The sequence below is a fragment of the Akebia trifoliata genome, chromosome 15 (assembly GCF_017979445.1).
Source record: "Akebia trifoliata isolate Shusen 1 chromosome 15, ASM1797944v1, whole genome shotgun sequence".
Classification (NCBI taxonomy): Eukaryota; Viridiplantae; Streptophyta; class Magnoliopsida; order Ranunculales; family Lardizabalaceae; genus Akebia; species Akebia trifoliata.
Window position 1 is genome coordinate 11,700,369 of NC_141389.1, and position 26,605 is coordinate 11,726,973.

The window sequence follows — 26,605 nt, forward strand, 5'->3', positions numbered from 1 at the left end:
TATATCTAAGTAAAAGGGTTCATATTATGAAATAGGGAAGATGTTAGGCACCTTACTCCCTCCACCATTGGTGGTAATCTCGGATTCGATAAATTATAGATAATAAATAAAAAGTTCAAAAAATCTGATTTGTGATTTCGAATGTGAGGGACTTTGATTTTGATTTGAATCATTAAGGGCTTCTTTATTGAGGAAGGGGACTTTCTATGATTCATACCTTTGGTAAATCACGAAAATGTAGACATTTTGCTCAAGGTCCCATTTTTATAATGAAAAAGGCCTAAGGCCTTAGTCTCAAAGTCTATTTTAGTATGTGTACTAGTGTAGGGATATTTTTTTTTAAATATTTTGAAAATGATTTTTTAACTCTTACCCTTTCGACTTAGTCGGAACCTAATCTACTAGAGGTAAATGAGGGTATCCATTACATCTTATGGTTGTTCTAGTAAAAAGATAAAAATAAAAATAAAAGGAAGATATGGGAGAATTAGAAAAAGGGAATGTTGAAGGGAAAAAATGGGGAATAATTTCCTTTTTTTAATAGTCCTTACATTATTTTTCTTGACTTGATTTCTTCTAAGTCTTCTTCTTGATCTCTTAAAAGTGAGCTTATTGATCTTAGTCATGGTATACTAATAAAGTAGATAGAGGTTTTATGGTTGATGGATATAAGTGAAGAGATTATGAGAGAAGGGAAAAAAATGTGAGAATTGAGAGAATTGAGAGAGAGCTAAGAGAGTATTGAGATTTGGTAGGAGGTTCAAGTCTAGAGGGGATTGTGTTTAGAAGGTGTGGGGTTTTATAGGATTTTATAGGTAACTTTTAAGGTAAAATGGGATGAAAGGGTGAAAAAAGATAGAATAGTATGAGGTTTGTAAGATGGGTGCATGTAAATTGAAGGAGGAGGAAAGATATTTGTGGAAGGGGTGTTAGTGGGTTGCTTATGATCTAAATGGGTTGAGTGTTAGGTGAGTTAAATTGAGTAGATTTTGGTTAAAAGAATGGGGGTGTAAGTGAGTGGTTGTAGATTGAGTGTTAGGTGAGTTGAATGAAGTGTGTTTCGATAAAAAGAATGAGAGTAGAAGGGAGTGATTGTAGAATTTTTTTTTGGGAGATTGCAAGATGGAGTGACACGGGTCCAAAAGGTGTTGTGGGGTATGCTAGGTGAGTTGATTAGGGAAAAGGGTGTGGAGGTGGTTTGTGATAAGAGGTTTGAAGAGAATGATGGGGGTAGGTTATGACATAGGTATGGATGAGATGTGGGTAGATTGGTTTTTTTAGAGAAAAGTGATGGGGTAGGTAGATGAATTAGGGAGGTGGGTTGAGATGATGACATGTGTTTCTTTGTGATGATCTTGAGTTATTGTGGTGATTAATTGTAATTATTGGGGTGAGACTTGGGCTTGGGATAATAGTTGAGCTTTGAGTCTAATAAGCTTGGTGGTGGGTTATGTGTGTATAAGGTTGAGTTTTAATTCTAATAGGCTTCGGTGGTGGGTTGAATATGTATTTATGTTAGGGTTGGGTTGAAGGGTGTGTGATGATGATTTAGGAAATTGTGGGTTTTTAGCCCATGAGTCAAGTAAGAGGGGGCCCTAGACTATTTATTAGAAATATAAGTGAATTTTTAAAAGGTTTGAACTTTGAGACCCATTCCAATTTTTGTGAACTTTTACACTTTGCATGAAGAGCTTGTCCAAATGCGGATGTCTATAATAATAAAAGCCAATAAATGTCACAATACCTTTCTATTATAGTGCTTAAACTTTTACATATTAAATCACACCATCTTTGTAATAAATAAATGCATTTTTCTCTTGAAGTTGTCAGTTACAAAAGTAATTCATACTTTTCAAATTAAAAAATATTTGGGCTGGTAATAATTTCAAAAAATTTATTACATTTAACAAGAGATGTTGACGCTACATAAATATTTAAAAAAAAATTATTATGAGTTTCTAATCTGATTTGGTACATTTTGAATTTGACCAAAAATAATTTTAAATCAACTCAATAAATTTAAATTATTGGGAGTCTCTTGTTAGTCTCATATAAAGTTATTTCAAATAAAAAAATAATGTCAACTCAACAGTCTCAATCGATTTAGAAAATTATTGTGATATGTTTGTTTGATGAATCACATATTTGAATGTACAATCATATCACAAGTGGTTACATCCATATTTATAAAATTATTTTGCTATATGAGACCAATGAACCATGTCACATATCTCCAAATATAATAATAATTTAGACAACAACTTCTGAAGAAGTTTCATTATCATTACGAGTATTAAATCAAGTTAATCAAATTATATTTTCTATAATATTCAATAATCAAACATCAATTTTCAATAATCTATTTTACTCAAAAAACCTATTTTACCTCAATGGTCTTGAAGATATTTTTTCTTCAAATGACAAAGCTCAAATTACTTGCACGTATAATGTTGAAGTGAGACCTTAAAGATTGACTGGTTTCCTTTTTTGATGCGGAGGTGTGTAAAAAATCATAAACGATTTTCATCAAGATACGAGTGAACAATATCTATGGTTCTAAGAGCAACTCTACGTCAGGGAAGTGAGGTCAATCGAGCATGATTCATTAATAAGAAAAAAGAAAAAAGAGATTTGGTTCATAATTTTATCTCAAATAAATACAAAATTGTAATGGCACTTTCGTAAATACATTAAACATGATAGTGTTTTCCTCAGTTCGTTTACATATCGAATAAAGAAGTCTTAGTAGGTCCAGTCTCGAAGGGTTTTATTAAGATTTAAGCAAAAGCTTTAATCGATTGCAGTTTAGAGAGAGAGAGAGAGAGTTCAACAAATCGGGCGGCTTTTTCTTCCATTCTCTTTACCTTTTAAAAAGCAGACACCTATTTCTTTATTCTCTTTCTGTTTAAAAGTTAAAACGCTTCCCCTCCGTTTCTCTTCTCTCATCCGAAACTCCGCTAAAAATCAAAATTTTCATCGTTTCTCTTCAGATCCCCCCACAATATTTTCATGATCTGTAAGTAATTTTAATTTTAATTTTTTGAATATTTTTCATTTGTTTCTCATCTGGATTATCATCACCTTGTTTCATTTTGAGCAAAGAATAATGAAGGATTAGGGTTTTAAGTTTGATTTCTCTAACTTTGAGCTTCAGTTGTGTGCGATCTTGAGTTTTTTGTGTAGGTGTACTTGTTATAAGGTTCGTTTTTTTGCTTTGTTTCTGAATCTGTTTCTATGGTCAAAGATTTCAAAGTTACAGAATTTTTAAGATTTTATTTCTTCTTTTTGGTGCATGAATGAGATTCACTTATTTTTTTTGGTGTAGATTTCTTTCCAAATATTGTTGGTGAATAATCGGACTTCAAAATTACTACATTTAGCTGCATAACGTGTGCTTATGTGTGATAATTGAAACTCTAATTTGGGTTTTCTACGTCTGTTTATCTGTTCTGAAGGAGTCATTATATTATGAACATTCTTATATAGTTTTGGAGTAAAAAAAATTCATTCTTTGTGTGTGTATAATCTGTTTAGTGTACACAATGATCAGTTATTTAGTGGATGGAAACATGTCCGTTAAATCTTCATAGATATTAATCTGAAATTCTTGCTGTAATTTGATTTTTATCGGATTTATCTTTTTTATTTTATTTTATAATATTCACAGTTTTATCTAATTTGTGTTATGGTGGGTAATTTGTTGATGGATACATTTAGGGTGAGAGAAAACTGCCCCCCTTTGGATTCTATATTACGAGATCCTTTTTGAATTTTTGGTACTTTTGTTATATATTTATTAGAAATGTGATCTATGCTGTCATTTTTTTTTTATGTTGAGCAGAGCACAATGACGAGGGTAAGCCGTGATTTTGGGCATACAATGCAGAAGGATGCAGTTTCAGCCGATGTGAGCTTTGCTTCATATAAGTTTCCGAATTATAATATAGGAGCCAACAATCGGATTTTGGAGCCGAGGGAGGAAAATGAGCTACCTTCCATGAAGGACATTGTTGCACGGGAGACTGCCCAGCTGATAGAGCAGCAAAAGCGTCTTTCCGTTCGCGACCTTGCGAGTAAATTTGAGAAAGGGTTGGCTGCTGCTGCTAAGTTATCTAACGAGGTTTGTGGTTGCTTAATCTGTGTTACTTATTGAGTTCTAATGTTTTCTTCTTTTTTTTGTTATTAGTTGTACATAATTTTCTTATTCCCAAGTAGTTTTATTAATCGATTTCAAAACTTATTATAATTTTTTTTTTTTGGAGTATTGCATGGTACGTCCAATGTGAGAGACTTTCGATTATTTATCTTATGTCTCCTCTCATCCAGGAAGAATATTAATTTTGGATGGGAAAAGGTGATATTTCCTACTGAACTGTACCATGTCTTCCTTGTAATTTCAGGCTAAACTCAGAGAGGTGGCTTCATTGGAAAAACATGTGCTTTTGAAGAAGCTCAGAGATTCACTCGAATCCTTGAGAGGCCGTGTGGCAGGTAGAAACAAGGATGATGTGGAGGAGGCCATATCAATGGTCGGTTTATATTTTTTTTTCTCTTCTTTATTCCTATGACTAATAGTTCATTTCTTGTAGCCTTCTCAATGGCACTGGTGCGACATTCTATTGGGTGTATGATTATTTATGAGTGTCAAATTGTGGTCACTCCGTACAGGTTGAAGCTTTAGCTGTACAATTGACTCAAGGAGAAGGGGAACTACTACAAGAAAAGGCTGAAGTGAAAAAGCTAGCCAATTTTCTTAAGCAGGTAATGGCATGGTATTTTTAAATATTGAATATATTCTTTGTGTATTGTCTTTTACATCTTATATAGTTGTATTTAAAAGGTGAAGGGATGTTAATAATTTGGGAGAATTGAAGATCGTAACGATTCTTTCATATATTTTGAATATTCTCTCCCTTATAATTTTGGATAGGTCTGTTGTACATCTTGTCTATTAGTATTTTTCGTACATCTATAAGTCTTACTAGTATGAAATTACAGCTTTGGATTGATCTTAATAATAAACTTTTGAAAAGGTAGAACTGAGTTGATGTTTTCATTGTACAAAAATTCTGATACAGACTATATGTAGAACCTATGTTCCCGGATTCGTGGGTTCGCTCAGTTCGAATTTGGGTTCGCATTCGCCACTTGAGAATTGTAAGGTAGACAGAGATGAGGGCATTTGAATGTTGAAGTGATGAATAGGGTAAAAAATATGAAGGTATTTGGTCATTTTTATCCGTTTATTAACAAAGATCCAGGTCAAAGGAATATTCTATCAATTTAAAATTTTAGGGGTATCTTAATATCAACATGTGGAGTGGGGGTGAAGAAATTAAGTCAAAATATAGTAATTCGTTTGGTTCTCTAGGTTTCATGTACCCATAGTGAATTGTAGCATGAATTGGTTCGGATCGAACCGGTTCGTGGTTTGGTGCCCCTTCAACGAATTGGGTAACCTTGTGTAGAACGGGGATTTGTAACTTGGCATTTTTTATCCTTGCTAAGGTTGTATGGATTAATTTAGTTAAATCGTTGAATAGTCAATGCTTCTTTTGGATACAATTGTATATTACCCTATTCATGGCTCAATATGGAAATAAATGTGTCCAAGGGTTATAGTTTGAGATGACTAGGTTGTGTCATTAGGTTACTTTTATGGAACTATTGTTTTGTGTGTTGCATGTTGCACATGTACTAATGATATCTGTGGTACTTAGACTCTTTTGTTTATAGGAATATGCATTGAAACGAGGTATGATTCATGATAGCGTTAATTGACAAACTAGGTTTCATGTGGAGAGGCATATAATACTACGTATCACCATGAAAATGAGTGAGGTGTATAATAGTACATATCACCATGAAATATGTGCTATACTTCAAATAAATAGTTGTAAGAGCAATTTCATTAACTAAAACATTTTTTATTTTATTTTTGTATTATTTATCGTTATGATGTTGATTTTTATGGATGTTTCAGAATGTTGATGAAATTACGAATATTTCATTTTGTAGTGATCAGTTTCATTTTTTCCCCTTGACTGAAAGATTCCTCCAAAATGACATTTAAACCTTGCTTGGTAGTACTTGTTAAACCTATGGGTTTGTTCTGAGTCATGCCTAAATCCTTGATATCATTTGTGAACAGTTCATTAGCTAGTTTCATAGTGATAAAGTTTAGAATGACTCCATAAGATCATTACTTGATCTCGTCCAAACACTTAGAAAGTATCAAAACTCAGAAACTTTACCTACCTAGCAAGTTATGTTAATTATATAAATACATTAATTGAATGATATCCACTATTGATCTCATTGAGAACACATCATTGTGTGTCTATATCGTACTTAGTGTTCTTGCACCTTATTATTAATATACGAGTCTCATATAAAAAGGGGAGCTACTTCAGTTAGGATTTTTCAACTTTAAGCAGTCTCATAGATGGAGTGCCCTCTCTCAATTCTCATGTATTTTTCTTTCTAACAATATAAAATCAGTCTACATGAAGCTTGTTCTAGGGGTTTCTGAACCGGCTTTGAGCTTTGTAGTAGGCTTTAATGCTCTTGAATATATCCCTGGTAGCAGGAGATTGACCTAGTCCCGTGTCGTACTGTACCAGTTTGATGATGAGTTCGAGTTCTCTGCTTTGCTCCATGACTCTTCACCTCTTTATCAGGTTCCTAATTATGGAGTGGGAAATGTACCAAATGGGAAAAAAAGTAAAGAACTAAAATTGTTCTGGGATATAAAAACTAAAATGCATGCTTCAAAGTTCTGTTTTTTTTCGGTTGTTTAGCTCATGAAAATGTATGCTTTCTTCAATCTGTGGTGCTGCTGCATTAGATAGTTGAATCATTAAAGGTTGCTTGCTGTAACTTTAGGTCTTTGCAACTCCTTTTAGTTACTAAGCATCTTTTATTTTCGCCTTGTTATAACTGATGTTACTCTGATTGCTATTCATTGATTTACTTTCCGCTTGTGTATTATGCACATATACTTGTATTTTCTTTTACTGGATTTAGTGTGATTATTTCCAGGCTTCAGAAGATGCCAAAAAACTGGTTGACGAGGAAAGGGCTTTTGCTCGTGTTGAAATTGAGAATGCCAGAGCTGCAGTGCAGAGAGTTGAAGAGGCCCTTCAGGAACAAGAACGAATTTCTAGAACTTCGGGGAATCAGGTTTGTATGAATGGTGTGATTTTCCACCATAATATAGTAATTTTGTTTTGTACATGACATTTTCTTCTTTATTTAGTCATCTCTGGATTGAAGTTTGTGAAGATTTTATTTTCTCTATTTCAATAGCAAAGGTAAGCAATGGTATCTTTTGTAAATAAGTATAAGTTACTACTTGCTTTTAAGTATAGGTTACTCCTGGGCTTTTGATGGGGAATCTCGTGTGGGGGTGCCAATTCTCTTGGGCAATCCAATGGCTGATAATTGACTAAGGGTTGTGGCTTTAATATGAACACTCTTCTTGTATGGGGGTGGTGGGGATGGGGAAGGGGGGGAGGGGGGGGGGGGGGGGGGGGGACTGCATGTATCCCCATCATCTTGTACCTTATCCTAATATTGTATTTGGCAACACAAATCTTAGTTTTTCATACCACTATCTTCAGCCATTTCTTCGGTCAGGACATGTATCATCATATCCCTCCACACTTCCGTAGATTGCATTTTCAATCCCCCTTTTGCCCTTTCAGATCTCTCAACTTGCTCCAAAATTTCCCTTCTTTGTTCATGCTTGACCCCGGATTGCGTTAAGTTGACAGCGGAACACGCAATATTGTCAAATCTTTGTCATGGAAACTGTGCATATACACCAATGTAATAGAAAAAAATTGCTGATGAATTTTGCAGATACCACATAATGAATATGTACTTTGAGTTTAACTGGAATTGGCTTCCAATTAATTTTCCGACATGAATTATTGTTCATCAATTATGCCTTACAGCAACCTATATTAAGCAACTGTATCTTTAAGTAATATCACTTGCATTAGCAGTTTCCATGATTTAAAATGTCAAAAGACATGAATCATTCTTCTTCTAATGTATGTAATAATTATTTAACAAATCTTATACTGTTTTGAAACCGTAGTGTCCTAAAATGTTTCATAACTTATCATGTTATTTTCTATTATAAATTTCAGTTAATTATTCATGTTAGAATTATTATTTTTAGTTGTTGATATATTTATATTTTACTAACCCTCCCTACATGATCCTTCCCTTTGGAATTTCTTGATCTTTGGCTTTCGCTCTTGTGATCTCCTTTTGTGGTTGTGATAAGATAGAAATAGTGCACTTTTTTTCATTTGTAACAATTTTTGGAGATAGCCTGGTATGGTTTGTACTGATAAAACAAAAAAGAATGAAGACTATTTGCTTCACATCTCTATTTCTCTTCCTTTTGGAAAGTCTTTGAATAGCCTTCTTCTCCTTTACAATCATGTTGTACTTGCATTCAAATGACATTATAATTGGTTCACTTGAGATACTTACTCTTTGATGTTTTTGTGTATTGTATGTATTTTACATTTCAAATTGTTAGAACATGGAAGAGTTAATGAAGGAAGTTCAAGAGGCTAGAAGAATTAAAATGCTGCATCAACCAAGCAAGGTATATTGAAATTGTGTCTTTAATTTCCTTAATCCAGGTGGATTTATGGAATATAGTGAAGCATCCCATGATTTATATTTATTCTTGCTCAATCATGTAATTTATTTGTATTATGGCAATCATTGCCTCCTACTTTTCTAACATGGATTAGTAATTCTTTCAATGGTTTACTGAAGATACATTTTGTTAAAACTTTCTTATAAAATCTCCCTAAAAGTTTACTGTCCATATCCACCTTTGGTCACTAGAGCATGTTGGGGACTTTTGGATCCATGAATTGTTCCTAATAATAGGTGTTATGCCATTCGTTGCTTATAAATTGGTGAGTGGTTGAGGAGGAGAAAGATATGATTTGGAGCTCCATTGGAGTATATTGCTTTATTCTTTGAAGGCCAACGGATTCATACCATGATGACCTTAATGATTACCCTTCGATTGGGTTTCTTCATAATCGTGCAATTTTTTAGAATGACTTTTGAGGAGAGGGGGATTTGTCAAGCTTTGGGAGAGTTCACTAGGGAGAATTATTCTGTCCAAATGGCTTTAGTCTCACCTTTTTACAAAACTTGTTGAAGTCTAATCAAAGATAATTTCATGAAAGTAGTAGATGATCTTCGTGGCGATTCCCAAGGGTGGTTGAAGATTTGAAGGATTTGGTAGTCTTGATTCTAACAAAGCCATGCCACAAGAATGAACAGTTTTACATTTATTTTTTGATGATTATGTTGTTTATGAGTTGCATCGGGTTGTTACTTCAAAGCAGTGAAGTGGATAGCCTTTACAAAATTGATATGAAGAAGGTTTGTGACAACGTCAATTAGAGTTTATTGGAGTTATTTACTTATCAGAAAAAGAAGAGAGTATTGGAGTTCTATGGCTACTAGAATCCAAAGTGAAATGGAGAAGATGGCCTTCAAGGTATATGTAAGCAGTGTTTTAAGAGGCATGTGAGGATTGCTGATGAAGGACGGTGAGTGGAGAAAAGAAAATTTGGGCAAATAGAGAATTTGGTTTAGGATTGGGTTAAACCCAAAAGGTATAATGAAACAATGATTGTAGGTATGACCACAATCCCAATGAAAATGGTTCAAGGTTTGTAGGGTAAGGAAAAATGGTTAGAGGTTTGCAAGTTAAGGAAAGGATTAAGGGTTGAGGTTTGTTGATTTCAAGAATCAACAATCAAGAATTAAGAAACTAAAAGAAAAATAAAGATTAGAAGAAAAGAATGTTATATTGGACTCACTCCAAAATGGCCTCACGCCACACCCATTGTTTGGAAGATCAAGCTCAATCTTTCTTTTTGTTCATAATTCTTCTTCATTCATAAAAAAAAATCCTAATACAATCTATATTAAGAAAATAAATCTAAGAGTCCTAATCAAATTAAAACACCAAACAAATAAACTAATTTTTGTAACTTTCTCTCCTAATTTTTCAACCCTAATAAACTTACATTAAAGACAAACTAAAATTACTAAACTACCCCTAAATACTATACTTAGGCCATGGGCTAATAAAACATCAAAATAAATTCAAAAAACATAATATTAAAATCCTAAAACAAAAATCTAAAAAAAACTAAAATCTACTCTTCAAGATTTGATGTCCCCATCAATTGTGCCTTGAGGCGCACCTTGAATGAGGCTGTTTAAAAATTCCTTGAGGCATTAGGTTGAAACATAAAAGCAGCTGAGGCTTATGCCTCAAACCATGAGGCACCTAAAAGGCATGTGCCTCGATGTGAAGCATACGCCTTTTGGCCAAGGCATACGCGTCACTTTAGTTTGTTTTTTAAATAATGTATTTCTTCCTCTAACTTATTCATTTTTTATACTTTTTTCTTTCTTTTTTGCTATCTAAGCAAGATCATTTTTTTTTTCCTCTGTTTCTTTGTTACTGCTAGTATGCAATATAATTGGGATACTTAGAAATGAATTCAAATACAAAATAGCAATATATGCAAATAAAATCTTTGAGTTGGTTTCTTGATTTTTAAATAATTGTCATATTTTGTATTATTCTAATGAAGTTATTGGAAAATAAATATTTAGTTGTATTTTTTGCTATAACTATAAAATAGTTATTTATTGTAGAGACTTTCAACTATTCAAATACAAATTATCTTTATTTTGTACGTGAGGTTTACGCTTTACGCCTTGAGGCTTACACCATTACCTAGCTGAGCACCTTACTTCACGCTTCAACATTTGAAAACTTCATGCTTCAACATCTGAAAACATTGTATGTAAGTGCTAGACCCCTCGCCAAATTTATTGGACCTGAATCCTACCCCTCATATGTTACGAAGTAAGAGTTACGGTATTGTAGCTCCTACTATAGAAATATTCTAAAGCTCAAATCCACAAACATTAGAATCCCATCAATTTGAGAATCCAAAGATCAGTAATCAACATATATATATACTAGTGTTTGCTCGTGCCTGCGGCACAGTAATTCTCTTTGGTGTAGGATAAAAGAAGAAAGATAATAACATTATAGGGTACTATTGGAAAAAGGGGTAGAATTGTAAAGGCAATGAAGTTGGAGGTGTATTATTGGTAGAGGGGTAAAAAAGTAAAGAGAATTAAGTTGGAGGGATATTATTAAAAAGGGAAGAGAGAATGCCCGTGCATATAACATGTGTCACACATGCGTGCATATGTTCCTTGGTCCATGCAACCTTTTCCCATATATATATAAGAATAAAAACTATTTTAGAATGCATCGATATAGTTCCATTATTTGGTTTTTCAAATTACCGAATCATTGAAAGAAATGAAATTTTAAACATGATTGGCACCCTAAGGATGGCCTAGATGGGTGGGTGAAAAGGAACCTAAACCACAACTAGAATCTCTACCATACTACCAATATTGCCAACACCACCAGCACAAAATACCTTGCTCTTAGAAAGATTTATGCTATACAAGAAGTCCCTCAAGAATCTCCTATGGGAAAGGGATGTTCCAATAAATGTTAGGGTATCATCTCCGAAATGAACTTAAAAAATAATTGGCCAATTTCCTCCAGCAGGAAAACTGTTCAACTCACTTGTACAATGAGTCGTGATATTATTTTTCCCCATGCTTCCTCAACTCCAACGAACTAAGAACGGGACAACATATCTCTCTATTGCAATCCTTTGGAACACCTAAAATAGCCAACAAGGGCTCCATGGAACAATTTTATTGTATCAACTAGACTCACATGAGTTGGTTATCAATATCCCACCTTGCAACGTCCGTTCTCTACTCGGTACAATTCCAAATGGTTTTCATCTCAATTCTACATAAGTTGCCTCAGTGGAGTTTCCAAACATATAGGGTGGATAAAAATAGATGATTGTGGAAGGAGGACAAATCAACAATAATGTGGATGAAGTGTCTCCGACTTTCGTCTAAAACAAGTCAATTTTCTTTTGGAAATGTTTCGTCAAGTGAAAGATGAGGAGGAAGGTGTTGGAGCTAGGAGGGAAAAGAAGGGGACAAAGGCCTAGGGGTGAATCTTAAGAAAACTCTAATGCCCCAACATGTCTAAGCGTTGTTATTTATTGCCTAGTTAACATTTTTCAGAATTGGTTGGCACATTATTTATTGCATGTAGCATCATTATCTGCATCTTTCTAGAGATGCACATAACATCTTGTGGTGATAAGCTGTGCCTCAAATGGCCCTTGGGTGCTCTGTTGATTAGTCCTTGTCTTGTACCATACACACACCTTACAGAGGTCAGCCAAATCATTCCTATCTGAAAATTCTATGGACTCATCATTCTCCATGTGACCTTCCCTCTACTTGAAAAGGGGGTGGGGGACATATCTTCTAGGAATGAAAACTAGCTCAATACATCGTGTCATTTGGATTAAACACCCCTGAGTGACCCTATAATAGACTCGTATACCAAATTTTACATAAAACAGAAAGGGAGTAGTTTTTATAATCAAATCTTGAAACTCTACCTTTCTATCCCACATCTTTGAAGCCATGCTGGCAATCTAAAGCTTTCTCACAATCATTGCTCCTCGACCTCTCTTCTTTATGACTGTTTTTCATCACTTTCAATGTAGCTCAGTGGAGAAGGGCCATATCTGCAGTACATTTCTTCACAATCAACATTCGGTCTGTGGTCCTATGCTTCACTAGAAATTTTTGATCCTCATATATTATCTGCATGTTTCAATTTTTTTTTTTTTTTGACTAGTGTATTTCAATTTATTTTCTTTTATATTTTAGGTTTTGGTGAAAATATAATGGTTTTTCCGTTTATGTGGAACTTTAAAAACACAGTTACTTGGTTGAATCATGTGGGACACTCAATTGACTCGATTTTTAAAGGAGCTAGGTTCGATTACATAACCTAAATTTAGATCCTTCATTGGATAGGGAGTTAAGTCCAACAAAATTAAGATACTCAGTATCGTAAATCTTGATCATTTGGATATTCACAAGATCTTAGCATATAGTGTAAAAAATATGGTACTCCACATGATTTTGACACAATGTCAAAGTAAGGGATAGGATGGTCAATTAGATGTAGCCTGACGAGCTTCTTGATTTGGCTGGGCAGGCCAGGTGCGAGGCGGAGACAACATCTGTTAGTCTGCTGCTTTGGCCTTTGACACCTTGAGAGCCAAACCTCTGTTAATCGGGGTTAGCCTAAACTCAATCTAACTCGTCCCTGACTGTGAACAATTTGATTTCGACTCAGGTCTGGTTTGAATTTCAACTCATCAAAGGAGGCAACTCATACTTAACTTGATCTAAATCGGATAGATTTCTACACTTTACAATACATGATTTGAATCTGCTTGACTTGGTGTTTACTTGGGCTTGATTCGGCCTTTGAGGATCATGTGAGATTTGGGTTGAGATTCTCTAGATCCATTAAATTATGTTGGCATTGGTGCTGGCTGATTTGGTCCCTAACCTAGTTCCTTAAACTGCGGTCGCTAGTTGATTAGACCTGTTGGACCTTCAGATTATTTGATCAATTGCTTAGGCCTAAAACTATATATGCATATTGTACTTTAGTTAGTTATTGCTAGTTATAAGACTCCAAAGAATTTAAGACTATGGAATCAGGCCCAGCCTGTCCCCACCCCGTTTTGAGACATTGGTCCCCAAATTTTGGGGATAAGGCTTTGATGATGATCTCTTATTTTATGATAGTGAGAAAATTGAACTTGTTTTCCAGGTAATGGACATGGAACATGAACTTCGAGCATTAAGGATTAAGCTTGCGGAGAAATCTGTGCATTCTCTTCAGCTTCGGAAAGAGGTTTGTTTCCTTTTCTGCAATTGATTCCTCTATTTTGTAGAGATTGGTTGGTATTCTATTAATTTTGTGGAGTTTAGTGTCAGACTATTTGTTTGTTAGCTTTCGTTTTCTGAATTACATTCTTTGAAATTTTGTGATCCCATTTTGCTGTCCTTGGTGCTGAACACCTGACACTTTTTCCTCCATTATAAAACATTCATCTTTTGAAGTGGAAGTTACTTGTGTGGGAAACTTAACAAAAATTATAAAAGAAATTGCAAGTCTAAGCATGCTAAATCAAGATTTTTTTTTGGGCAAATGAAAATGCTGCAACCACTATATGTAACTTAAAATTAATGCCTTCACAATTGTGAAGGATCGCTGCATTGGTACGTGGAGAAAATATTTAAATAAAAGATAAGATATCCTGTGGACATTTACTGAGCACTCAGCTTCAAATCCTGTGGTAGAATCTACTAGCATTAACTATTCTAGTGAGAAATTGATGTGTTGTCACATTTCTCTGAAATTACCTGACTTCTTTTTCTGACAATACTTGTGGGATATTTTAATCTATACTAACTCGTTGGGGAGTTAAGTCCTTTTAAAAAGGGTTTTTTTTTTTTGTTTTGTTTACAAGTATATCTATGAAATGAAAATATTTTCTAGTCAAAGGGCATGCAACGTTTCCATCAATTGCAGTATGGGTGCTTCCCTTTCCTTTGAATTAATTGTGTCCATTTTCATGTGCACTGCTATATTGGACAAGATGTTTAAGGTGGATCACTTGAGTTATTAGGGTTTGAAAATCCATAATAGGTTTGTCATGTGCAAGGAAGTTGAAGAGATAGTGGATCACTTGACTAATAGAGTCATGGCGATAGTGTATTTATAAGTTGTTGATGGGCTAGTGACCCAAGGCTTTCTCTTGGAGAGGTACAATTCTGTGGAAGCTTCTCTCCTTTGCTTTGTGTTGGTCCTACTTGGAAGCACATAATTGCTTGAGATTTTGGAAGGGTAGTGTTGAGTTTAGTTCCACATTGGACACTCATTGCCTAGTCTATCTCCTTATAAGCTCCTGGGCTTTCCACTCATTGCAAATTGATTTTGAGTTGGACCCCCAAATTGATCATGGTATCAGAGTGGGCCTTTCTCTCCTAAATGTCACCCAATTAATATCTCCATGTGCTTTGGTCCAGTCTGGCCCACATGTGTGGGGGCGTGTTGAGTTTAGTCCCACATTAGACACTCATTGCCTTGTCTCTTTCCTTATAACCTCCTAGGCATCTCCACTCATTGCCAATTGGTTTTGAGTTGGACCCCGAAATTTATCAGGTATTATGGAAGATGCAATCACTTCTTTATGCGCCAGCATTCATATTAGCTGATTTTTGGGATACTCTGATGATTTTGTTTTCCAATGGGAATATTAATTTATTTTTTATCTCCATTTGTGTGAAATTTTGTAGTACCGAGCCTTAAAATTATTTCTTCAATCGTTTTGTAATTTGCAAAACTTTGCGTTTTACATTTCAATAGCCAATTGGGATTTTGTAATTTATTCATATATATTCAAAAAGTAAAAATTTAATAACGCGTGAATAAAGTACTTAATAGGTTCTTCATTTATTTGTTCCTTTTCCTTCCAAAATCTCTAGATCACCAATGTGTGGCTTCGATTTGCCGCGAATGGAACTTCTCATCGATTGTTGGTATGGTACACACCAAAGAACCTTCGATGCTTAAGTTAGCAACCTCAAAGATTGAACCAAAAGTCTTCTCTTATGCTCCTTCCTTGGCTATTTATAGGGTTCTTTCCTCAAACCCTAATTTTGTAGTTTCTGTAGGCTATGACCTTTCCATGATTGCTCCACAAGATCTCAAGGTTTCACATATTTCTATATTCGGGATTTTTGCAATTTATTATGCTCAATGTTTAATAAGTTTCCTTTTCAAGTACGAGGTGCACTTACTATTCTCACGCTGGATTCTTTTGTCAGGCGCGACTTGCTAGTGGCCTTCGGGAGTAATCCCGCCTAAGGATGCATCCCTGCCTGATATACCACACTTTCCTTCTCTTGTTCCATGTCATTTTGTGATCTACCCCCGCTTAACATGAATCTCAAGGCAACATATGTTCAAATAGGATTTGTACTTATTTTTCATCTATACATGCATATTAAGGTGTATGTTGTTAACATGACATTATTATTTTCATTTCCATCTAGAGTATTATTGTTTCTCAATGTCGCGCTCCCAAGTACTTGAGTGTGTATAGTAGAAAGTGTTGATTTTAATTTCTAGACTATATGTTTTTTTGTTGTATTTTGATAACTTAATGAGTATTTTAATACCTATTTTATCTTTATTTTAATATTTATTTTATCATTTTCAATAGTTTCAATGAAAATCTCCTTACTATTTTTTCATTCTCACAACATTTCCATCATTTCCGAAAAAACGTATTGATTTCCACATTGATCATAAATATTTCCATTTTAAGTTGATCAATATAGACATTGAAATTGAAATTCAAGGCCTTGCAAGCATTATAGATTTCTTTTCTTGATAAGGATTTCTTCAAATTATAGATTAGTTGTAAATTCATTGAGAGTAGAACCTAGAAGTTGACTCGCACATCTAAAGAAAATGGAAAACATAATCCAGTTTGTCAACACTTCACATGTGGTTGTTGAATGTTAAATTTTTTGAATCTTTGTTCTTTTCCTATTAATAAATTTTCCTTTATGTAACTTGTTAAACATATTGAAAGATGGTCGATAAAATGATTAGGTATAACCTTACTTTTTGACTTATACAAAAGATTTTATTGGCTACCAAGAGTTGTAAATGTTGGAGCATGCTTAAAATCTAACTGAGCTTGAGTAGATGTTTTATTTATTTTTTTATATAAGTAAACTTGAGTAGATTCTTGCTCGAATGATTCAGTATCAGTCGTGCTACACTACTTGCGTTGGACACTGGGTCTAACACTAAGTTGACCCGGCAATGCATCGATAACCATATATTTATTTCCTCGAGATCCAAGTTAGAAAATCAATGGTTCTCTATGTACTGCTAGGTCAACTCAGTGTTGGACCCAGTGTCCAACGCATGCAGTAAAACATTTTCCTTTCAGTATCCCCCTTGTCGATATAAAAGGCCCATTACATTTGACTAGTTTTGACTTGGATTTGAATTGCCATTATCTTAGTTTTTGACTTGCATTGATACAAGTCCACTTTGTTCATACTTCAAATTGTTCATGTCGATTCATTTTTGTTGACGGATGTCTAGACTTCGAGTCCGAGTTCTAAAACCATAGGTCGAGTTCTAGTTACCCTTTTATAAGAGATTCAATGTTCAAAAGTTCCCATGGCACACTTGAGATGTTTTGGATTCCTGAGATGAGGCGTAAGCCTTGACAATTTTATTAAAAAGAAATACCAAAAAATATTAACAATCATAATAAATTCATAAGAAATAGAAAAACTATAGAAACGAAGCAACATTTTTATGGGGACCATAATATGCCATTTCATTTACTATACTTCCAAAATGGTTTTGGCTTATCTTCTTGTTTTCTTGTCCCTTCAAGAAATATGCTTTCGTTTCATTTTTAACATATTGGGGTGCATGTAGGCATGGAGAACATTTTTTTTTAATCGAGTGCAAGAGAGATGGTTTTTCAACCTCTTCACCCATTTTTACTATATTAGAATAATACACACATTCTGAATAAATATACGACATCTCCAAATCGGCATTTGGCCCTTCAACTTTGATCTCATTCTTCCAAGCGGGGTATCTTCTATTACCTCCACCTCTACCTACTTGTCTACCACTTGGTCCAGCCATTCCTAGCATCTACCATATATAATAGGAAGAACAAAATAAGAGAAAATATGATGTATATATACAAAAATTTGAAGAAAATGTACATAATAACCACATGCCTTAAATACCGGGTGAAGTTTTGGTCTGACTAGTCTATTTGATGTAAATCTTTGTAAGAAACTCTTATGAGGTGACGGAATCGAAATTAGATGAATACTGGAAGTACAATGAAGAAATCTTTATGTAAGGAGGAAAAAATATTTAAGAGAGATTTTGAGATTTCTCTTTAAATCTTTTGTTTCATGACCTTAAAACACCCTAACTTAAGAAATTTTAGTAAATAAATAATATTAGGAGGGGTAAATAAGTGAAACAAAGCAAGAAAATCAAAATAAAGAATTAACAAATGAAGTCCGGTTTTTCTAGGCAAGACCGACTCTTAAACCTTGATAAGCTTCAAGGCTAAGTCTTTTTGGGTTGAGGCTTAAGCCTCAAATAATTTTGACAAGGCTTAAGCCTCGAGGCATGGTGGTTGTGCCTTGCCTTGAGACATAAGGCTCACACCTTGAGGCTTAAAGCCTTTAAATGCACTTAGATGACCCGTTGTATCTATTCACCATTTCCCTTGTTGTAGCCAATGCTTGAAAGACACATCCATACGTAGTTAACATAAGTTATGAGCTATTTATCAATAATTTTTCAAACATGAGAGGGAGAGAGAGAGAGAGAGAGAGAGAGAGAGAGAGAGAGAGAGAGAGAGAGAGAGAGAGAGAGAATACATAGAATATGTAAAACAAAATCATCAAAAACGGAATCATATAGAAATTTAGTAAAAATAAGAATCCTAATTACAATAATGCTTTTAGAAAAAAAAAAAAAATTCTATCATGTTTGATCCCATTCAAGGAAGAATTTCCAAAAAACCAAACATGAAATTATAAATAATTGCAGAAAATTCATATCTGATTAGATTTTTATATGTTGATTTTAACATGGACACTAGGTCTAATTTAGTCAAGTCTCTAAATAAAGGGTATGATTTTGAACCTTTGGAGCATGTCCAAAATGTTCTGAGAGAACTATCTGTCCTATCTCTAGAGCATGACCCTATTTATGGACGGATAACAAGATTAGATTCCCACCCCGATCCCACAAATGGTGTGAAATCCTCATGGGGTCAAACCTCTTAAGCTATAGATTTGTGGCGTATATCCTCTTCTTTTCAGATGGAGATAAACCCAAATATTTAATTCAAACTATTCCCAATAATTTTGATAAAACCCTATTAATGTTTTTAATACGTCTATTAATTGCGAATTAACTCAATAAATCATTTGCATTTGAACCCCTAAGAGATTAGAAAATTACAGTCTCATTGCATGTATCCATATCAATTTGATCCCTCCATCTACAATATCCCTCAAAAGCCCTCAACAATTAACTATATAACTGTTTGACCCCTATGACTTCTAGAAAAATACTTTTTGACAGTTTTTTCTTTTGAAAATTCCTTTCAAAAATACATTTATTAAAGAATTGGGTACTGTATTATCAAATACCAGTTGGCCCTGGGTTTTTTCCTACCAAAATGGGGACATTATGAGTTGGATATAACCTCCTTAATAACGTGGTGGATCCCTTTGTGGATGGTATATTCACGTGTGAAATCACTGGTTGGTAAATCTAAATAATTGACACATTTCCATAGTGAGAACCAAAGTCCTCAAGTCTTCGGATAATTGATATGATCTCCTTTAATAGGGTGGTGAATCCCTTGTTAGAGGTTTTGTCTCACTCAAATGCAAACCAACTGAGCTATGGGTCTAAGCCCCACTCAAGTATAGTGTTTTGTTTTTGTTGCTTATCATGGGTATCCCATGCCCACCCTTCGGGTGAGACTAATCCCACGGTCGCACGCACCGCCCCCTCAGAAATTCCTACGTGCAACTAGTTGAGTCGAGGGTCAACCGGACCTTGGAGGGTGGCCCCAAGGAATTCACTACTTTGTGGGGTTTAGAACACTTAACCTACCCCTCCTGAGGAGCTTATCAAGGCTTGGCTTGCCACTAGGCCAACCCCTTGGGGTTGTATAATGTGGATCACGCAAAATACCCATGGTATATCCACACAAGTGTGGCATCATTTGTTGTTGAATCAAAGTGGTGAACACATGTACATCTTGAGAGTCAAAACTCCTTAAGTATGGGGATAATTAATGCATGAAACAATATATATCCTATTGGCAGTAATATTTTACCACATGTAATTTTTTTATATTTTTTTTTAAGAAATATGATTGATATATAATACATCATGTTGGTTTGAAGTTAACTACTTCAATGATTGAGGCAGTGACATCCTATTCCGTATAGACTCTACATATGCCAGCCATTAAGTGAGATGCCCAGTCTCATCCTTAGCTTACCAAGTTTACAAGTAACTTAAAAAATATGTATCCTCTACACAAATCATTGTCCTCTTGTTTTCCTATTATGTTTCTTGATGACTTTCTTAGTCTCTCGAAAATGACGGAAATACCCCACATCAATGATTATGCGTGATCAATGAATATCTTCTCATTAATTACTACTACTGGAATGTATAAATGAGGAAAATGGCTTTAAATAGCATGTATTTCTAAAACCTATCATGTGTTCCTTGAATCTATATCAGTGCACAAATTTTGCTCACAATGCAAGCATTTAATTGTTACTTTCCAGATTATTTTACATTTCTGTGAAATTCTTATTAATATCTCTGATGATTGTCATCTGAGATCTAATGGAGTTTCGTTTTAGATTTGCTCATCTTTGTAGAATATAATGGAAGTGCTGGATGATTGGTTTGTGCTGTGACTAGTTATTTGGACTAACTTCCTTTCCTATCCTTTTCAGCTGGCAATGAGCAGGAGGATGGAGGAAAATGAACCTCACTTGTTTGAGTTAGATGGTTCTGAAACTTTAGGTTCATATTTACGGATCATTCCTTGTAGTGATACATCTCCAGATCTTTCAAAATGCTCTATTCAGTGGTATCGTGTATCTTCTGAGGGTGGCAAAAAAGAACTTATTTCAGGTGTGTGCGCATTTAACTTTATTAGTTGGGAAAATTCCCAAAAAAGTAGAGAAAAATTCCCAAAATAATAGACTATTCATTTTAATTCCAAAAACAGTGAATTGCCACTGTGGGAACTAAAACTTTGTATTAAAGTTGGAAAAAGTTTCTATATTATAAAATAGTAAATATTTTTTTATTGAAAGGTTATCGAGGGTTAAGGCAGACCCCAATCTGACTACAGCCTAAGATATAGACTACCAACTCCGTCCTTAAGGAGAATCTTACACGTCTTGGTTTAACTCTTCTCTAGACAACTCAACAAAACCAAAGCTATTAAGTAAGGAGGCGAACAGATCAGCAGCTCTGTTAGTCTCCCTATATACGGGAATGAAGGCTACTTCCTGAAATCTAGTAACTAACAACAATTTTTGCCTTTTAAATTTCTGTAAACAGTTAACAACATTGCACTTTATAAAACAATAAATTTGTTCCCCACTTTGAACAAAATGTTTTAATTCCGAAAATGGTAATTTATCATTTTCGGAATTAAAAGGAATAGTCTATTGTTTTGGGAATTTTTCAATTTTCAGCACATTTTTTGGTAAAACAGCCTTGTAATTTACATATGGTGGAATTTCTAGCAATGCTTGAGCTGGATTTACAATGTTTTCATTGTAGTTGGCTTCTTGCCTTTGTTTTTTGTACATGGTGACATTCTCCGCAGCCTCCAGTCCCTTTGATATTGTTCTAACCCTATGGTATACACATTATCCTTTTTTGGAATGGGAACAAGAATGCTACTTTGGTGTGTACAATATGTGTCTTTGATAATGCTACCCCACATGCTGTCATCTTGAATCAACTAAAAGAGTCCAGTGCCTGGGACCTCCTGATTTGGCGCTTCCCACCTACAAAAGGATGGTTCTTGGAAAGAAACGAGCATATTTAACATCCTACAAATCCAAAATCTGTCTGTTCATTTTTGTAACTTCGACCTGAAAAGTATTGGGGTCACACTTTGAAGTCAGAGTATGTTCCAGAATGTTTCTAATGCTCACTTTCAGACCTATAAATATTATTGGAACCTACTAATTTGTTTCTTCCCAAAGATGATTTATTGTCTTTAGTCACATATTCTTCTCGGCACTAGAAAGGGATATAGAGGCCTATTTACCACTTTGTGAGGAAGTAATGGTATGAAAAGTTTTATTCTTTTATTTGTACTCTCATCAATTTTAATGTTATCTGATACTTGGCTCGATTCAGTCTGCTTTTTGTGTTTTGTTATTCACTCCTTTTTTTACCACTAAGTGGGATGAAATTATTTCCGTACAATGCCTTACGCGTACCCATTTGCATTTGATTAGATTCCAGAGTTGCGTGCATCATAATTTGTTAGATATGCTTCCTCTAATTGAATTTGAACACTTTTTTCCACTTTCATCATCTAGGGGCCACAAAAATAGTTTATGCTCCGGAGCCTTTTGATGTTGGGCGAATCTTGCTAGCAGACATTGTTTCAGGTGATGAAAGAATCACAGTGACAACCACTGGTCCCATAGATCCAGGTTTGGCTTGATCTTTGATTTCCGACATTATTTCTAATTATCGTTCTATGAACAAACTGTTATAACAAAGAGTCCAACTAGCCTTACTAAGTTAGTTAGGATTTCTCCCTTACTAGGGTCCTTGTAGCATCCAAAGCATGATCCAATGCTTCAGGGCAGTAGAGGACAAAATTCTATGAACTTCGAAAAAAAAATTCCAAAAAAAAGGTTATTTTTCACCGTTGTAATTCTGGAGTTGGTGTGAAAGTTCAGTAGCCATCCATTTTCAAAACCTTAGACCAAGTCCAAAAGTTTTTTTTCTTTTTGTCTTTTTTGGATCTGAGTTTTCCATGAAATCTAGAGGGTTGTCGTGTTGGATTGCCAATGTGGTAATTCATTTGATCAAAACGACCCTTAGTAAGGCTTAAAATCTTACTATGTTAGTAAGGAAAGGCGTTTTTCTATAACAAACCTTTTACTTTCTCTTTAAGTATTTTGTGCTAATTGATTGTTTATTCTTGCTCTAATAATTAGTAAGGCAATGCTGATTCAATTATTTGTAACAGCTCCTGGATTGGGAACTTACGTAGAGTTGCTTGTGAGGAAACCTGACACTGAGTTCAACGTAGGTTATTTGATCCTTGGACCTTCCTCTAGTTCAGAAAGAAAATTAACCATCATGTAGTTAGTTAGGATTCTTGTGTAACTTTTTGTTTTATAATGGGCTTTTGGCTGACTACTGTGACTTTTATGTGCTTCCTTCAAATAATATTATGTTCTTATTCTTCATGTTTGTTTTGTTTCTTCACAGGTGGTTGTCACTCAGGCGGATGGATATGATAATCCATCACATTTTATTCATGTATTTCATGTTGGAAAGATGAGGATAAAGCTTTGTAAGGGAAGGATTACGAAGGCTAAAGAATCTTATTCTTCTTCAATGCAGGTAACTAACTATGGGATATGAGTTTTGTACAATGAAGATAATTAGGTCAAAAATCCAGAAAATGAGATAAATCTCCCATATGAGGACATGTAACCCATATAATCCAATGCTGATGCTCTTAGCTAGGCCAAGTTGCGACAAGAAGTAATAAATTTCTCCAATTGTCAACATGGTCTTTCATCAACATGGCTATTAGTACAAAATGTTTTGATTCTTTCGTTCTCATCCTTATTCACCATAATGTGTTAAAGTTTTGTTTGTGTTTAATATAGAAGAGACATTTGTCTTTCTTATAGATTCAAGCCTTACCATTGAAACTCTGCATTTTAATTTTTTGCACTTATTTGGTAGATGAAGTATTTTTTTGAGGATAGCATTTCTGACTTCTTTTTTATGTAATTCTCTTCCTTGCAATCTCTAGCTGTGTGGAGTTAGAGGGGGTGGCAATGCTGCAGCCCAGGCATTGTTTTGGCAAGCAAATATGGGTGTTTCCTTTGTATTAGCCTTTGAATCAGAACGAGAAAGGAATGCAGCTATTATGCTTGCTAGGAGATTTGCTTTCGACTGTAATGTAAGATTCTCTTCTTTCTGGTTTTTATTTATTTAACAAATTCAAAACTAAGATTCTTAAAATGCCAGATCATGCTTGCCGGACCGGGTGATCGAGCTCCTTTGGGAACCTAACAAAGTCACATGGCCTCTCCTTCCCAAAATGTAAGTATGTTGAGGTTTCCTTAATTTGTGTATCTATAGGTTTGTAACAGTTAAAAAAAAAAAAAAAAGAATATGGCATTGTAATATTGTAAACTGGGCTTCCACCATTTCGGTTGCATCCCAGGATCAAGGCATGCTTTTTATTTGCCTTATTGTTTGTCTCTAACAACATTTTTTTTTAGCTCATATCTAAATTAGGGCCGTGTGCTGTTGGTTTGCTTACAGTGGTACGCTACTAGATTGATTGATATCTGACTAGCAATTTTTTCTGAGAATTTTTCATGTTGTTGAAGCTTGTCTTTATCATAGAAAAGCATACTATCTGATGCGATTGTTTTGCATTCTTTGACTGAAATTCAGAGGTTATCTGTTCCTATTTACAATGGATGCCTGCAATGCATGCAATTGCGAAACAAGTGTTTATTTTGATTTATACTGAAGCATTCCTTTGATAAGATTGATCAATGTGTTAATGGTTAATTTTGAGGTTCTGCCCCTTGACTTTAGTCTACCATAAGAGGGGCCTAACATTACCGAAATGCCTTTATTTTCAACATTTTTCCTCAAAATCCCTTAATTTGTTTTTAGCTGAAAAGCCCATCATTTTAAACCTCTTGAACCTCCAGACTACAAATTTTCACACTTCTTCAATCTCAATATTTTTTTCTTCAGCAGTCATTTTCTGTTAGTCTTTCATGGAAGATTTTGTTCATTTAGGATATCTCATCGTATTGAAAACCCAAGAGGGTATCTCTAATTTTCACCAAAGAGGTTGTGGTGGTTTTTTTTTTTTTTTTGGGGGGTGGGAGGGACTCAAAATTACCCTAAAAGGCCCAGCTATCCAGAGCTGTCAGAATTATTATTATTATTATTTTTTTTGCAAGAAAAGTAGCTACCCATTTCTTGGGTGAGGATGTAGATCTGGGATGATTATATGCATGTGTAAATTGCAAAACCTAAAATCTTATTACTTCAATTGTGGAAAAGCCTCATGATTCTAGGAAATTTGGGGGATGTGTGGAGAGCGTACAAACCAATTTTTTTCTTGATGGAAAGGGTCTCTAATTTGAATGTGTGTTCGGTTAATTTTGGAGCATGTAAACGCTAGGTACGTCAAGATGCAAGATCGTAAGCTACTTTAGTTGAGGAAAATCAAAATTTGGAAGAAGTCTATACCATTAATTGAATGAAAAACAAATAAAGTGAACAGGAAGACCATGGCAGCAAATCTGAACCTGAGAATAGGCAGAATAGGAATGGAATGGAGAAAAGAATCAGGCCCAAAAGGTCCTGGTCCATGCTTCAGGCAACAATCATGCATGAGGTCAAGATGTTTTCAGAATGTTGGTCGATCTTGTACATCATGAATTCAGCAATTATATGGATTAAAAGATGTGTCTTCAATCCCTCAAGCAGATTGGAGAAAATGATGTGAGAATAAATTGATTTGTGTTGCTTTAATGAAGCTTGTTTCAAGACTGTTTTCGATGTTTCTCTAGAATTACTCACTTATTATGGCCAATTTGTGAGATCAAAATATTAGTTGATGATGATTTTGGCGCTGTGGTTGTTCTAGTTTGGCAATCTTGATCATTTTCAAATGATTCAAAGTTACGCTCAACTTTTGTTACGGGTAGGTGAGGATTGATAATGAGATCGCAAAAATCTGCATTGTAAGAGGTGTTTGTTTGGTTACATTTTAAAGAGACGTGGATGGCACTCACATAAAATGTTTTGCTTGATGAGTGAGTTAAGATGGTAGGGGCCTTCAATGCAGTCTTGACTCCCAACTAGAATAATTGTGCAGGATGTTTGAATTTCTAATTTCCATGACTAGTTATGAGGGGGTCAGTTCAAACCCTTGGGTTGGTTGATGTTGGATTTCAAGATGACAGAAGATATTCTTGTTTGAGGTTTTACGAAAAATTTGGGTTCTCTGGAGGTTGGATTTGGCTTACTGGGAGAGCCACATAGAGTATTTGATTTTTTTGGTGATGTTTAATGGGACACCCTTTGGTTAAGTCTTCTTTTGAGTAGATGCAAGACAGCCTACTCTTACCAGGGTTATGTATTATAATTGAAGAAATGCTAAGCGAAGGATTGTTAGTTTGGGTCTAGATCAAAGCTCGAAAGTTCCAGTGGTCCAATAAGATGCCCCATTCCAAGCCATCTTTTTCGCAGATGATCTCCTTATCTTTGCTAGGGCTACAAGAATTGCTTTGAGAAACCTTAAGAAATTTCTTTCTTCCTATATAAAGTAGGTTTTAGTGTATTTTTTTATATAGGGATTCTAGCTAGCTATTTAGTAGGCTTTAGTCAATTTGTCTGATAGTAGGGTTTGTCTAACTACCTCGGTGTGCATTTATTTTTGTGCAGCACAATTGGAATGGTGAAGGCCCTCTAGTAGAGAAATTTTCTAATATTGAGGACATGCTAGCTTTAGAAGCTTTCTTTTGTGATAGTGGGAATGAAGAGTTAATTTGGTAAAGATTAAGGGGTATAAGTTGCTACAGAAGTGCTGAAATTTCATATTAGGCTGGGTCTATTGGAGTGGTTAGTTTTGAAGACAGCTCTTGGAGGTTTTTTTTCATCTTTGTTGGTGTAGGAATCCATCAAGAAGCA

At 34.7% G+C, this 26,605-nt stretch overlaps 1 protein-coding gene across 1 annotated transcript; it reads left to right on the plus strand.

Annotated features, from left to right (window-relative positions):
* Nucleotides 1-2,787: 2,787 nt before the first annotated feature.
* On the plus strand, nucleotides 2,788-24,324 carry LOC147384352 (stomatal closure-related actin-binding protein 1-like). Its single transcript, XM_086425042.1, has 13 exons — nucleotides 2,788-3,016; nucleotides 3,842-4,120; nucleotides 4,401-4,529; nucleotides 4,669-4,761; nucleotides 7,042-7,182; nucleotides 8,558-8,626; nucleotides 13,820-13,903; nucleotides 20,614-20,794; nucleotides 22,228-22,344; nucleotides 22,890-22,948; nucleotides 23,135-23,269; nucleotides 23,691-23,840; nucleotides 23,909-24,324. Exons 2-13 carry the CDS (start codon nucleotides 3,848-3,850, stop codon nucleotides 23,951-23,953), a joined length of 1,476 nt encoding a protein of 491 aa, XP_086281168.1. The 5' UTR covers nucleotides 2,788-3,016; nucleotides 3,842-3,847; the 3' UTR covers nucleotides 23,954-24,324.
* The last annotated feature ends 2,281 nt before the right edge of the window (nucleotides 24,325-26,605 follow it).